Source organism: Bombus pascuorum, chromosome 2, assembly GCF_905332965.1.
Source record: "Bombus pascuorum chromosome 2, iyBomPasc1.1, whole genome shotgun sequence".
Taxonomy (NCBI): Eukaryota; Metazoa; Arthropoda; class Insecta; order Hymenoptera; family Apidae; genus Bombus; species Bombus pascuorum.
The window spans coordinates 11,307,619-11,323,343 of record NC_083489.1 but is presented as its reverse complement, the minus strand read 5'-3'; the positions used below and the strand labels follow the sequence as shown (position 1 = coordinate 11,323,343).

The window sequence follows — 15,725 nt, the reverse complement described above, 5'->3', positions numbered from 1 at the left end:
CTTTTTTATACTATAGACCCATGCAATATTATTGCGAACGAACGCGCTCGGTAATGACTGCCGCGTAATGACTGCACGGCTCGGCCAGTAATGGTGCTCACCATATTGCAATTTGAATTTCACTGAAATCAGTGGAAAAAGAGCGAGCAGACTCGCAGAATGAATATGTTAATTGGCTTTGGAATTGGCTGTCCCTATCGGTGATTGATTAAAATTCGATACGTGCTGCCAGTCTCTCGCGACGGTCGCTTGAGGGGTGAAACAGCGCGACGGAAGGGTGAGGGATCACTGCGACGGACGGGGCTCGTGGAAGTTACTTTGCGGATAAACGAGATTGAAATTTCGATGGAAATTACCGTCGGTATCTGTGGACTTAAGCGGCGCGCGGTCGCCAAGTCAAACAGAAGTCTCGAGGACTCGTCATCTCCACACGCCAAACGCGTGTTTTGCCATCGCTCTGTCGCTTTAATAAATTCTAAAAGGCATTCTAATTCATTTTACCCGGCTATTTATCTCATTTCATGTTATTCGGTCCATGAAAATTGTCCTGAAGCTTTGTTAATTTTTAAACACTGCTAAAAAAGATTGGAATATTTGTAATTGATTTCAGAAACCAGGTTCATCGACATAGAAACATTTTTACGTAGGTTGAATAATTCAAAAGGAAAACTTTAATTCGAATTTTAATTCAGTAATTCGATTAAGAGGTTCAAGTCAAAAAATACAAATTAACATTTTTAAAAGTATAAACTGAAATGCCAGATAATAATCGAAAGAAGGATGAGATGTTTGACTAAATTAGAATACAAATTGCAAAGAGAAATGTTTCAAGGCGTTATCAAACGTGTCATCGATATATTGGCCGTGTCTGTGGCATTGGAAATCTGAAAAGATGCGAGAAGTTACAACAGAAAGACTCTATTTCGAATAACGTAAAACGTGGATATATGTTTAGCCTCACCGAGAATAGTCGTACATGTTGACTTTCACCTGCGGATTTATCGCGACACACCTCTGGGAATGTTATCATCAGGGAGCAACCGTGTCTTGTTTCGCGCGTGTACTGTCCTCCTTTTCTTCCGGAATCTCAGCTCCATGTGCAATAAATTCCACGCACGACTATTACTACTATAATTTAAAGCTATTACGCTATAAGAGTGTTTATTCGACAGCGCGGTTTCTTGAAAATTTAAATTTACGAATAACAATGAACGTAGTCTCTCTCCATTTTATTAACTTCCATTTTGATGTTTCAATTCATACTTATCGTTCAATGACATTTTTACTTTTAAGAGATACAAGATTTTAAATACTTGTTTTTCACCTGCGACAGTCACTGATACTATCTGAGGGAGATACGCGTATCGACATCTTTTTTAGCATAATTGTCATTATTTCATTATGAACAAACAACAATTTTTCACGCTGATGGTGAAACAAATATTTTCCGCTCCATACATATTATATTAAAAAATATTTAGAATAAAGAAATAGCAGTGTGTCGAATATATATTCAACCATATGGAAGACATTGTATTATTGAATGAATGAAGGGTGCATGATCGTTGAAGATATTACGTGTATGCACGTGCCCGAGTGTCGTCTAAAGATGACTGTATCGAACGAAAGAAGCAGAGAAACAAAGGAAAGGAAACTGATCGTGTGCAAACTTCAGAATAGCATCACAGCTGAAGACTCGGTGAAAGGTAGAATAAAGAAGGAAGAATGAAGAATCGAGGCTACGAGTTTTAAGTTCCTCTGAAATCATAATTACAAGTTTATCATTAAATGAATTCCATTTCCATTTCATTTAAACCTTCACACATTTAAGATCCCATCCGCAACTCAACAATATTTTCTCGCAATATTTTCCTGGAGAATCGATAAAAGTTGGAATTGAGAAAGCAGGACTCAAAGACTTGAGACTCAGAGTTTGAAGTTTCAGTAAAAACGTTATCGCAATTTTATTATTGAACGTAGTTATCATCGCGTTTTGCTTCAGGTTTCACATATTAAAATCCTATCCTCAATTCAACATTCCTATAATATTTCCCCGCAGAGTTATTTAATTTGCCGGTGCTTACTTCATAACGAATGTAAGTAGAAGAACGTCGTAAATGAGGCTGGTCGAGGTAATTCCTGTTGGCGCCGGTACATGGACGTTAATGAAACACGTCCACGGTTGGCAATTGTCCCACCACAGGAACGACAACGAGCATCCTGACGCGAAAGGAAAAGACGGTATCGTACGGTATCATATCTCGTTCCATTTTCATCAGGATGCAGTTCTGATGTATATCGTTTGCTCTTTCACCGTTTGTACCATGAGTTGAAACGAATTTCCTTTTCGGCTTAATTCACCGTTACAGGGAGCGGCCTCGTAATGTATTTTCGTGTCTCTGCTTATGGTGCACGCGCACGAAAGAGAAAATTAGAAGAGACTCATAAAACGTAAAAAATCTAGGTCAAGATATGGGCTACACGAACAATCGTCTGCTTTCGATCTTAACGAACAGTATGCGAAGCTCTGTTCCTTAAACTCGCCATAACTCGCCGGCGAGTCTTACATTAAATTTACATTTTACATTTTGATTTTCAATCTCTTTTAAATGAATTATTCATAACGAAATTACATTTTTTACTTATGCACGTGAGTTTCTTATTGCGTTCAATTACGATTTTAAAGTCATTTTATTTTCTCTTTTATTTATTATATGCGAGTTCCGTTTATATTAAAGAATTCTAATAGCAATTTATTACTCGGTGCATGTAAGGTGCACTTACCTCTGTGATAGTTCGTTCGATAACGATAAGTAATTTTCCTTGCGCGTTTCACGTACGTTCATCGCGAAGTATTCCAGCAACAATCTTCCGACTCGCGTCTCGACGTTCACAGTTTACAATCCCTTTGATCTTTTCTTTCGTATCACTTAATATACTTCGTGAACGAAGGAAATTGCGTTCGCGGTAAGGCGATACATTTTTTCTAGGAAAAATAGCGCTCTCCGTTCAGAAGGTAGACACGGGTTCGCTTCTGGTTCTACCTTCCGGATCCACCCTTCATACCGGTTTTCCAACGTCGATTCTCGTGCGTACATGTATCCCTCGCCGTAAACTATTCGAAAGGAAGCACTTGGAAATATTTTCTTACTTTTTCCGTTGCCCCTTTCTCTCCTTTCTCTCTCTTTCTCATTTAATATATTTCACAGGAAGGTAAAGGAAATCGTGACGGCATGGAAATTTCGCTGGCGGTCGATCGGAAACGGAAGGCCCGTTTTTCGTTGCGCTCGCATTCCTCCTTGCTTTTTGTGGGAGTGGCGGCCGCGTCTGCTGTAGAAAAATGCCCGTAGAGGGCACGGGTCACGTACAACGGGGCGATAACATAGTCGTTTTGCTTTTTCCTCCCCAACCCCTAGTACAGTCCGTGTCTCGTTTCTTCTACCTAGCCCTAGCTCTTTCTCATCTCTACACCGGTGAACCGAGCTCTTTCGTTCTTCCTGCTCGTATTCAAAGTGCAAGGAGCAAAGGGAAGGTGCGCGTGCACAAAGATCACATACCGGCCAGATTGAGGCTGCAGGGTAAACGTTCGTGTTCTCGCTTATCCTCCTTTAACTTCCGTTCCCCCTTAAACTATCTCCTCCCTCTTTTTCTCTCTTTATCTGTTTCTTGGTCTGTGCCATATGCCATCTTCCTCTTCTTCTCTGCTCCTTCGAATGTACACCCCTTCTCCGAGCAGCCTGAATCTAACGTCTGCTTCCTCGCTTTGAGCGAATCTGCGTGAAAATGGGAAGAACACCGGATGAAGCACACACGATGGTATGTGCCGTGTGTACCCAAACGAGCAGGCGTCGGTGTGGTGTGCATTAGAGAGAGAGAGGGAGAGAGACAAAAAGGAGGAGTAGGAGGAATCACTCGTGCCATGAGGAGAACACCAGGAAGCCTTCAGACGACAGAGGTTCGTCGAATAACGAGACATACACATTCGTGACGGAAGTCAGTCCGGAGTTTCACAAGTATTTTCACGACGCGGTGGACGCTTTCCCGTTGTGCCATCCGGGTATCGAAATATCAGGCTAAGTTATCGTAGTCGGCCGAGAAGGTTAACTACGCGAGACTTTCCTTGTCGAGCACAAATAGCTTCGCTTTGCATTGTTTTCATGGAGGAGAGAAATTGAAGATATGCTTACAATGATTTGCTTGGTCTGCTAAGTTCAAAACTGCTTATCATTATCTATTTGCTTCCTTAGAAAGGAGAAATAAAACTCGTAAGCACTACATAATTTATTTTTTGCAGATAAGACGTGAAAGGACGAAATATTCCAAAATAAAAAATGTGGCAAAGATTATCAAACGAATTTCTTATCAGTTGACATGTTAAACAAGACTTTGAAAATTTCTAGTCTTATCGGTTTTAGCTTCTACGTTTTAAATTTTCAATGAAGCTGCTTAATTATCCAACGATGGTACACCAAAATTTGGTATTAAAATTTATCGAAGAATACTTAAGGAGGAAAGGAATACATCGACATGAAAGGCTCTACGCATATGGAATACAATTTTTCCGATATTCCAGGGCAAAGTTTAACATGTCGAACGCTGAAGAGCATAGCATGCCGAAGAACGTGCTCATTTGTCGATGGAAGGGAAACGAAACTATCGAGAAACACGAAGTGTTCGTCCACTTATGGTCGTCTCGAGCGACAATCGTTTAATCGATGCGTCCGTATGATGAAAAGAACGCGAGACGAATCGAAAAATGGAGCGTGGCTCGTTACAATTGATTATGTGCTGGCTATTTCAACGAACAGTGTATCCATTAAAATTCCATTTGCCGATATTAAACTGGACCGCGAACAATAGCGATTCTTGTTCTCAATACCGGACGAGGTTTCTTCGATTATATCGTTTCAACGATCTTGCATTGTATTTTCTAGTTAGACAAAATAATTGTAATAACGCTTTTTATCGTCGTTTAAATATTAAGGAATATGTTATTGAGGAAATTTGATTTCGAAAATAATGAAGTAAAATATTGAACGAATGATATATTATCAAAATAAACTATTTACACTAATACAAAACTATTGTAGAATCTTTTGATTTCTTACTAATCTAATGCTTTTTATTGTCCAGTAACGAAAACATTATTTTTGAGAAATTCTTTCGATCAATAATACGATTTACCATATTTTTTCTGTCCGCAGGTACAAAAGGATCATAGAAAGTGCAGTGTAATAACGCCGTAAGATTTCTTTTTTATGTAAGCCAGAGAAGAAATTTTAGAGCGCTGTTTTGTAAGAACAAGCTCATTTCGGAGTATCTTTCAGTCTGAAGCTTTCGTACCTTTAGTTAGTTTCCGCAGAATTCGTTTAGTCTTAAGGGACCGTGTGTGTACGTTTGTGTTCTTGTGTAGTACAAGCAAAGCTGAGTATTTTAGTGAAAATCTAGAGAGAACGTTAGGGAATTAACCCACGAGGTGTGCTCGTGAGACGAACGAGAGAACTTGAATAATATTCTCTATAAGAAATTTCTCTCTGCTGCGAGGAAAGCATCAACGATGCTGTGAAAATGAAAAATTGCGCGTCACAGAGTTTCGAACATCGGAAATGCAAAAAAAGAACGTAAAAACAAGAACATTCGGGATTAGTGTGCGAAATAACTTGCACCTGAGGTTCTGGTTGCATGATCGAATACTCACAGACGTCTATAAAATGTCTGAGTTGAATGAAAATGTAGATGTAGATTAAAAAGAGAATTAGCTGCACTGTGTAATCAGAAACCATGTAATATTGCGTTTAGTATTGCTCATAGTATAATACTACAAGCATATATATACAAAGGATATCAAAATCAATCACCGTTACATTATTTTAACATTATTTTTCAGTCAAATAAAATGAAATCGCTTGAAATATTGTATTTTTCAAAGACCAGTATGTTTTTCATTTCATATTCCTATTGCATTATAAAAAGAAAAATTCATTGATGTATGTGTAATCCTGATTATGCAATTGCAAAAGTAACCGAATCATTAGTTAAAATAAACACAATCCACGAATATAAAAACTATCCTTTCACTGCACTAAATATGGCCAATGGAATAATTCAACAATAATTCAAACGGTTCTACGTCTACTCCAAAATTTTGTCACGAATTCCCGTGACTAATCCGTAAGACATACAATTCCCAACACGTCGTCGAGCACAAGCTCCTCGTTATAATCGCGACTGACCATCCTTGCGCTTCCCTGCCGTCTCATCCATACACATATCGTCGTTATTGGCGTGTGCACACGCGCGTAATAGTAATTTAAGGCGACGTCACGAGAAGGCCTGTTCCTCGTAATTTCATTGACGCCGGTAAATCGCTTTACCGGGCATGATGTATTTTGACGAGCTAATGGATATCGCGTACAGATTATCATGCTAAAGAGACGTTAATTAACACGTCGCTCCGTTGTAACGGCAGCTTACACTGACCTAACACAGGCAGCTCCGGTTTACGCGCTATAGATACGCGTTCACGACACAACGTGAACGAAACGAGGGTTGGAAGCGGTCGCTCGACCGTTTGGGAATACAAATGGTGGACGGCCTCGGGGCCTATCGAGAGCAAAGCTTCCGCGTGATACTTGCAGATTTTCCCGTTCAAAAGAATGGAATTACGCGACGGCGCCGCTTTGTTCCCAGCCCGCCCCCTCTTCTCCCCTTCCTTTTTCCACTGGAGCCAGGCTAAAACTGTAATCCGATTTCCTTGACGAGAGCAATTATAAAGAGTGGCACCGCATTAATTCTGCCGGTACGGCCGCCTCTCGCCGCGAAATTGCTTTATAATTGGTCGTTCGTATAAAAATCTGTCGGCTACAATATTCGCTACGCTTCAGAAAAAAGAAATCGAATTTAGTCGTCAGCTTTTGCAAAGTAATTCAAGGTTGCACGTGATGATTTAATCCGTAATGGTTCGTAAATATATAGAGGAACGGTAGGCAATTATTTTTGACAGGATGTATACGTTTTGGTGGTTCTGTGAAGAAGACATACGTTTCTTCTTCTGAGTCTTTAATAGCGATAGTTTGTATGATAGGTATAATATTTGTTCAACTTAGCATGAAATAGCAACGAAATTGTCGATTAGATGCGGCTCAAATGTCCGAGAGTCTGGCATAGTACAAATTTATCACAAAGTTCATCGTTACCAGACTATTCTGCAGTGTGGAAGTGTCTAATACTATCAACTGACTAAACGCTCAACAGTAATGAAATGAATATTCATTTTATCTTTATACTTTTAGTACCCTGTAATATTTGCAAGAACTTCAAATGCGAGCGAAGAGAGAGTCGAAGTTTGGAAAAAATTCGTTGAGTCATAAAATTGAATGTTCCTCTTTCGTGTTCCTCTGTTAATGTAACTCTGACAACGAAATTGAAAAGAAAAGAAAGAAAGAAACGTGAAATTATGCTTTCAAATATAGAAATATAAACTATCTATATGACATCGTTATAAGTTCTTGACATACTTACGATTAACGTGATTTCTTTGTAAAGCTTATGAAAAACCACAGCTCACGTAATGTCTTTAATCACTTCTAAAAGAGTTAGTCGAGGAGCATTGAACAAATTTTAAGTAACAGTGCTTATAAAGTTTAAGCGTAGTTTCAAAGTTGATGAATAATTTTTTTCTCAAAATAAATTCCAGATGATGCACGTATTAAAAGTTGCCGGAAGATGTAGCGTTTGCGTGAACGGCCGAGACTAGCGTCTGACTATAGGCGATCCATTACTACTTCCACTCTCCTTTTCTCCACTTAACGCAAACGCGCAGTTAATCGTGCTTTTATTTTTATATCTTTTAAATCTCTTCTTGCTTTTATACGTTACTTTATACGTTCACAAAGACGAGACTTTTTAAATTAACAAAAATCTTCGATTTAATCATTTAAAAACCGTTTGAAACCTCTCCCGAACTCTCTTATACGATTTCTTTCGTACAAATAAATCTCAACAGATCGATACGCTTAAAATCAACATTCTAAAAAGATTGCATGACGAAACGTCGTTGCAATTGCAACTGAATACGTAATCGACTCTATTTTTAAATGAATTCAAAGCTGCGCCATGGAGTTCTCGAACGTCGTCGCGTTCTTAACGACTATAAAAGAGACAGTTGAGTGGTCGCGTGGTCGACAGAAAAAGAGGAAAAAGGTAAAAAAGAAGGTCCGGACGCTTTCGAATCGATCGACAGCGAGCAGCCAGAAGGTGTGTGTACGTACCTCCATGCCACGTCGATTTCTCCATCGCACCCACTTGTTGAACCCTGGTCGCCAATATTCGACGAAGTACTCTTCGGTGTACTCGACCCCGTGGCCGTTCCCGAACCTGCCCTGGGTCCTGGTGGACGTCAGTATACGCGGACTGTGCAGATTCACCTCGAGGTACTCCTTGCCTTCCTTCGTGACCATATTTTTCGGGCACCAGGCGCCGCCGCCCTTGTCTTGTCTCAGCCTGGGAAACCGAGGAATTACGGCAAGAATTATTACGACGGCTCCGCCGCGGGAATATTCTCGTGCAAAGAGCATACTCTACGTTTACGTGGGTATCACGGGATCTGCGAGAGACACTCGTGCAAAAACGCCGAATCTTTTCGTGTTTCCTTCGGTAGCCGGAGATACCGCTCCCTTGTTTCGTATGAATAAGCAATGAAGGTTGTATTTAACTTGGGGGTGTGCAGCAAATTTTCTTTCCCACCAGCCAAGGGGGAAAAACATTATTTTCCAACCCTCAGTATTTCGATACGCGTAGTAGAATAATTAATGGTTGCTTTTTCCTCTCTCTCCTTCCTACCCCTTCCATTCTCTCTCTTTCTTGCTCACTCATTGCCTTTACCTGTATTTTTTTTTTCGGCGAGCGTGATTCCACACAACGATCGACCGATGTACCCGTATAAATTAATGGCGTGTGGATTGATTTACGAGCAATCGTTTAACTGGGGATCTTTTTTCACTATCGATTTTGAGTTATTTATAATCATTTACGTGTGTCGATCCGCATTTCGAGATAATGGCTTTCAACGTTGGTGTCAGGAGACGTGGAAGATAAGAGAGAGAGAGAAAGAGAGAGAAAAATAGTGAAAGGGCGAGATAGACAGTGGTACAAGGTGGGAAAGCAATCGACGTTTAATCATCGCACACGTTTCTGACCCATTTATGTACAACATCGACGAGGAGAACAACGACAAAGCAGTTTCGATTCCAGGCCACTTCGTCGACGATGGAACGCCGTTATTATCCACGCTTCAACCCCTATATCTGCGTAGCTTCGACGGAATGAACAGACTCAATTTATTAAAAAGTACCTCGAGAATACTTGATTCGTATTGTTACAATTTCGCATTGAAATTATATCTTCAGATATCATATAGCTTCTTTAAGAATCGCATGATACACTGACTTTGTAAACGTGACAGAATTTTATCAAGCGATGGAAGTGCGAATGATCAATGTTTGACCTGGAAAATTAAAGGTGTAACAGAGGAGTATTTGAATCGAATGTTTAAAATTGTCATGTGAACGAAACCAAAATGTTATGTGAATTTCGAAAGATTAAATGTCGTTTGGGAATGATTGCATCAAATAAAAAAAATAGATGAAGGAAAGAAATTTTTAAAGATAATTCAATATAATTATCATTCTTCCACATTTATCGCTTCACGAGTCAAAAAGCTATCTACAACTCAACTATCCTATAAAATATTTGGAGAAGCGAACTACAATGTTGGTGAAACATCAGAATATAATTCCTATCGCATACGACATCTCCCGGATGCCTTAGATCGTAGCAACTATGTAACACGAAAGCCTAAAATTCTCGGCTCGATTCACGGGTATCTTCATACTCGAAGCAACGATTTACGAGCCGAAACAATTTATCTCGTCCGTATCGAAATCTGGATGCTCGTAATTTGAACAATCCCCGAGGGAAAGCATTTTCTTATCCAACAAACAAATCCCTCGCACGATAATCTTCCAACGGAGATACGTTCTAATATATTCCTCCTAAGAACCAACCAAACGTTTCCTAGGCCATACACAATCATGGACATTCCGTGAAACGAGACCCATAATTTCTAGCACGAAACGAGTTTTTAATTCAGCGAGAGCCTGGAAGAACGTGGCCCCGATCCATACGGGATACGTGACTTCAGGTTCAGTCCACTTGCTGAGCAGACACCACGGCCGACTTTCCACGCGTGCTCTCAGCTAAAAATACTGCCACGGCCGATAACAAGATCGCATTATATACGGGCCGGAGATTCATCGGGCGATAAGAAAGTTAGCCGGCGGAGTTTAATTTTAAGCTCTACTTGCCCCGCGCAACGAGCTTTCGAAATTAAGGATATTGGGCGAGCGAACCGCGGCTCAATCCGAGTGGCTCATTATCGCTCGCGAGGCGGTGGCTGCTCGCTGCTAAACAGCTCGACCGTTGGACTTCATCGGCTGGACTTCCTAGGCCGCGATACAATTTCCTTGATTTTCAAAGCTCGTTAGCTCGGTAATCGTCTTGAAATGAAACCCTCGCCTCTACCGGTTGGCGAGAGCGGCCAACTTTTTCCCCCGATATTGCGCGGATTCCCCTCGTCAATTAAAATTAATGAAAGCTGACCCACTGGCTCGCCGCGGGCAAACCCTGCCTCTGACAGGCCGCGATACTTTGTTCCGATCCGAGCTCAACCCGGAACTGCTACTGGTAATTAATCTATTATTTCGTTGCGATCTATCGTTCCGATTAATGGGATAGTTTGGCAGTCGAGTTAGAATACTGATTGGATAATTTGGACTATTTTGATGACGATGACATTTGGGTTAAATATTAGACTGGGATTTGTTGAATTTACTTATTTCGCACTGCGTTACATTAAAATTTCCGTTATGATCTCTCGTATGAGTGAGGTGACTCTCGTACTTTAGTAAGTAGAATGTGTTAAAACAGGTTAGACGATTTGAATTATTTCAGCGATGGTAGGGTTTGTAGTAAATGTCGAACGATTAGAATTTCTACACTTATGTTATTTTTCATTTCGGTATGTTTCATATCAAAGATTTTGTTGCGATCATGGATCAGACGTATGTACTTTTCAAGCTTAGCTATAAGCACTTATTCAAACACACCAAATACCTGAAAGAGGATCAAGTACTTACTTCATCTTATCGATGACAAGATAACTTGTCTCGATTAAAACCTGCCAAACTTTCGTTACATTTTATCGAATCCCATATTATGATACCATATTTTCAAGTAAAAAGATAATCGGCTCTCCATCTTATAACCATTAACAACTCCACAACCTCTGATATATCCATTTATTCCCCTATTTACGATCATCTCCCTATACAACCAGTAACAGCGATCCTCTTATCCGCAGAAAGGAAGAAACTTCATCGTGATCGTCAAAGCAAAGAAGATTTTCACCGACAAAAGATCCGCCGCGAGCGAAATCGTGCTGCGGGTGTATCGAGAGTCCAGGCTCGATTTCACAGGAAAAGCATGGAATTTCCCACGAGTGGACGTTACTTCCGGTGTATCCTATACGATCTACGTCCCGATTCAGATAGACGCCATGCATGTACGGCACAAAGCGGCTGGAGAATCTTCATGGAAATATTTCAGCTGGTTCGGTCGTCGAGCACTATCATACAGGCGGCATGCCCGCATGTAAACAATAGACCAGGCGAAACCCACTGAAAGCGTTTGCGGTTAATTAGGCAGCAATGCTGTTAACAATGTCCTGGCTTCGTCCCTCTTCTCCCCCTTCCTTCTCTGCCTCGTGTCTCTCTCTCTTCTCAGCCCATTTTCGTCTATCCTATCCGCAGACCTAGCTAGTCACACCGCTGAAATTCCCCGCAACGCTGCAGCCTCGACCAGGATTTCGTTCGAATAAAGTTATCCCCGACCTCTCCTTCAACCGACTGATTCCACGATCGCCTCGAGGTCGCTAATTGTCTGTCGTTCCTGCGGGCTAATTACGTCAGCAAGGAAATTAACCGCCGCACAGAGATCGCTGAAAATTTCGACGACGACGATAGAACGTTTGGCTACCGATGCCTGCCATCAAATTTCTATTCCCTTTTCTCTTAACAGTATTTGAAAGCTAGTCGAGCCTGGTTCCCAATCCGTATAATTTTTTTACGTGGATGTCTGACGTTGAAATATAGTTTGATGGCACGACATCGCATGGTTGAGACGCGTAATGATATTTTAGGATGTTAATAAGGATTATACAATGTTTTGGAAGTTCGTGAGTAAGTTTACAGCTAGTTCGTAAATTTGCACTTTAATTTAGTATGTCTTGAAGTTATTAGACAATGTTTTACTTCAGTCAGGAAGTAACTTGTGGTATCTGTTGGTTGTAACGCTATAACAAAACAATTAACATTGTTTTGCATTTTGAAGTCGTCGTATAAATAATATGGAATGTACGTATGTACAGTGGCTACAAAAATTATTGCCACGCCGTTGTATTTCTTCTGACATTTAGGTATATACTAGTTGATTAGATCCAAGTTTATTAAATTTCGTGTCATTTACTAGTACTTTCATATCGATACTATGAAATCAATCGTGCAATCTAATAAAACAGATCCTTCAATTATAAATACTTTGCAAGTATCGAATATCACACTTGTTGAATATCTTTGATTTCACGAGTACATTGCACAAGTAGCTCTTGTAAAATTGAACTTCATTAAGACAACTTTTTTATTTATTAGTAAATATCGAATCACTAAATTCAAAATCATTGTTGAAGTGGTCACCACTTATAAGAAAACTCTACATCTGATCTTTTTAATTTTTTCAAGCACTGAAGCCATCGATAGTGTATAGACAAAAGACTGGGACGAAGGCAGACCATAAACAGTAGTCATAGGGTAACACAGCTAGCGTGCGGATCTGGACCAGCACAAATTATATTCCTACTTGTATTTACACTTCTGTATTAAAATATATTTTCCACTTTACAATGTATCCACGCGTTCCTCTGTTCACACATCTAATAATCTCAACAATCATAAATCAGTATTTGCAAACGGGTTTGAAAACACTCGGGCTTTTGCTGAGATCCGACACTTCATCTTGATGAGTTTTCTTTTTTCCTTTAAAATCACACGACGTTTCTAACCGAAATTACTTTAATTCCCTTCTGAGTGGTTTACAGCTCTCGCAAAGGCAAAACGTTAACCATGACGTTTCAATGAAGATTGTGGTCGCCTCCCAAGAAGCGTGCGTTCCGCCGCGTTTACGTAATCGAATCATGGCCGACAAGTCCGTAGTACGTAGCATGATAGCGATAACAGTTTCTTTCGTTAATAGCGTCATCAACGTGGTCGGAAGCACTATAGCGTCGGCCGTAACAAAATGAAAGAGAACGACGCTCGAGGAATCGCGAGGACTTCTCTTATGTTCGTTCTTGAAACCAGAACAAATTCGTCCACCAGAAAAATGCTGGACTTGCCTCGTTTCGGGAACGGGAAACGCGTAAAAGAAGTTCGAAACGCGGTAGTTAAAGATACGTAAGGGTTCTCGTACCTTTAATCATAAAATTCTACAGGAGACCATAAACAGTGACCGTAACAACTTCATCGGACTGGAAACCTTCCCTTTTAGGTTCCAAAGATAGATGAAATTCTTTTGAGTAATACTAAAATTCTATGTGTAGAGATGATAAATAAAACGGATACAGAAAAGAATGTGAGTCAGATCGATCGTAGTACAATAGATATATCTTCTGTGAACACACGAATCTTTGTTGTTGGTTAAAGATTGTCGTATTTTAAATTGGTTAATAGGAGGGACGCAGAGGACTGGTAAAAGTGACGAAACTACGGATAGTTATATTTTAATATTGAAATTAACACGTTCGTCACTCAGCGTGATTCGGCTGTTTCCTGCGGGGTCCAAATCCGACCGCCGGTACGCAGAACGTAAATAGAGCGACAAACAGGAATTCATTGTTTATCGCCTTCGATTCATTATAAAGAAAAGATCATTTATTTCTGAAATGGAGAAAGCGATAAGCTATCCAGCTAGAGTATTCCGAGGGATCTCATGGCAGATATCTCAGATCTTTCATTTAGTCGAGAAGCATACTTGTGAGACGTACATCGGTGATTTTTTCATCCTCAAAATGTTCAGTAAACAGCGTGAAAATATATTTGAAAGTGAGGAGAGTAGTCCTAACGGAGTCTAACTATTTTTCGAAGTGCCCAAAATCACCCAAAATGTGTTTGGAATGTTTTAACGAATACTAATATATATCCAGAATAATAGTAATATATTATCCAGAATATACAGGGTGCGCCGTTAGAATCCGGACAAAAGAAGTTTTGTGCAGAAAGTTGTTTATTTAAGTCAATACACAAAAACACATGAAAATGTTGTTATATCTCATTTAAAGGGTCCTTGCTGAGAACTTTTATTCTATGTAACCACCCTCTGCCTCTATGACCTGCTCTATTCTTGCTCTAAAGCGCGAGCACGCTGACTTCAACTGGTCGCGTTTAATTGTCGCGAATTCTGACTCGATAGCAGCTCGTAGGGAGTTGACGTTGGGGTGCCTGCATTTATTAGTTTGTCTCTCGATAACGCCCCACACGTAATAGTCCAATGGGTTTAGGTCGGGACTGTTAGGAGGCCAGAAATCTTTCGACCAAAACATGTCCACATTGTCAGAGAGCCAATTTTGAACAAGATGACTTGTGTGAGCAGGTGCGCCATCTTGTTGAAATAAATACGGCCTTCCAGAAGCCGTAATTTCCATCCACGGCTTTATTACTGTCTTCAGGACCTCCAAATAAACCTCCTTTGTGATTCTTTCGCCTTTTTGGAAGAAGTGCGGAGGCATGACGTCGCCCTCACTTGAGACAACGCTCAAAACGTGAACACTTGCTGGAAATTTGGTTTTGCCCACAACAGGAACATCTTCGAGATTGTGGGCCAGCCAACGGTCGTTCCTCCGATTCACTTTGGCATCCACCCGGCGCGAAGACTTTCTATAATCGCCGCTCTTCTATCGTATTCCGGGTTTTGCTTAACGAGTTCTGTCATTTTGAGGTTATAGAAGACTTATTGACATATTTAACTAACTTCAGAGTCAATCAGCACAAACATCTGAATTCTAATATGGTGGGAACTACAAATTGAATTCTGTCCGAATTCTAACGGCGCACCCTGTAAATTAATAAAAAGTATGGTATAATGTGTTTTTAATATTTTTATGTTGTATATCCTATATATAATATCGTATATTTAATTAATTAACTGGAACAAGAAGAGCGTCACCATCATTTGGTGACGGGGCCCCCACGGAAGTATACCCGTTGCATAGAAACACTGGCTGATTTTGCCTCAACATCAATTTTATTTGCGGATACTTGTACACGTTGGGATGATTGTGACATTACGTAAAAATTGTTTACCAAAAACCTGAAGATGGCAAATAGTTAAGTTAAAAAAGTCGAAGGTTTCTAAAAGAATTATACATTTTATGTATAATTCATACTGTCATGAATGTATGAATGTAACGAATGAAAACGTGTGTATGTCACCAATGTGTCCCATGTCTTGTATATTTTATCTTATTTCTGGACAAAAATTCACTTATGTCATACTTTTATTGAACTCTTTATATAACATTGAACGACGAGAAGAAGAAATGGGAAATGTCGAGACCA

The 15,725-nt window shown here is 40.1% G+C and overlaps 1 protein-coding gene across 5 annotated transcripts in view; it reads right to left on the bottom strand.

Annotated features, from left to right (window-relative positions):
- LOC132916513 (discoidin domain-containing receptor 2) overlaps positions 1-15,725 on the bottom strand; it is a 225,951-nt gene that overhangs the window by 73,257 nt on the left and 136,969 nt on the right. For all 5 annotated transcript variants that reach the window (XM_060976590.1, XM_060976591.1, XM_060976589.1 and 2 more), the window contains one exon: positions 8,271-8,502. In XM_060976590.1, coding sequence (XP_060832573.1) covers positions 8,271-8,502 — 232 coding nt within the window. The remainder of the gene's footprint in view (positions 1-8,270; positions 8,503-15,725) is intronic.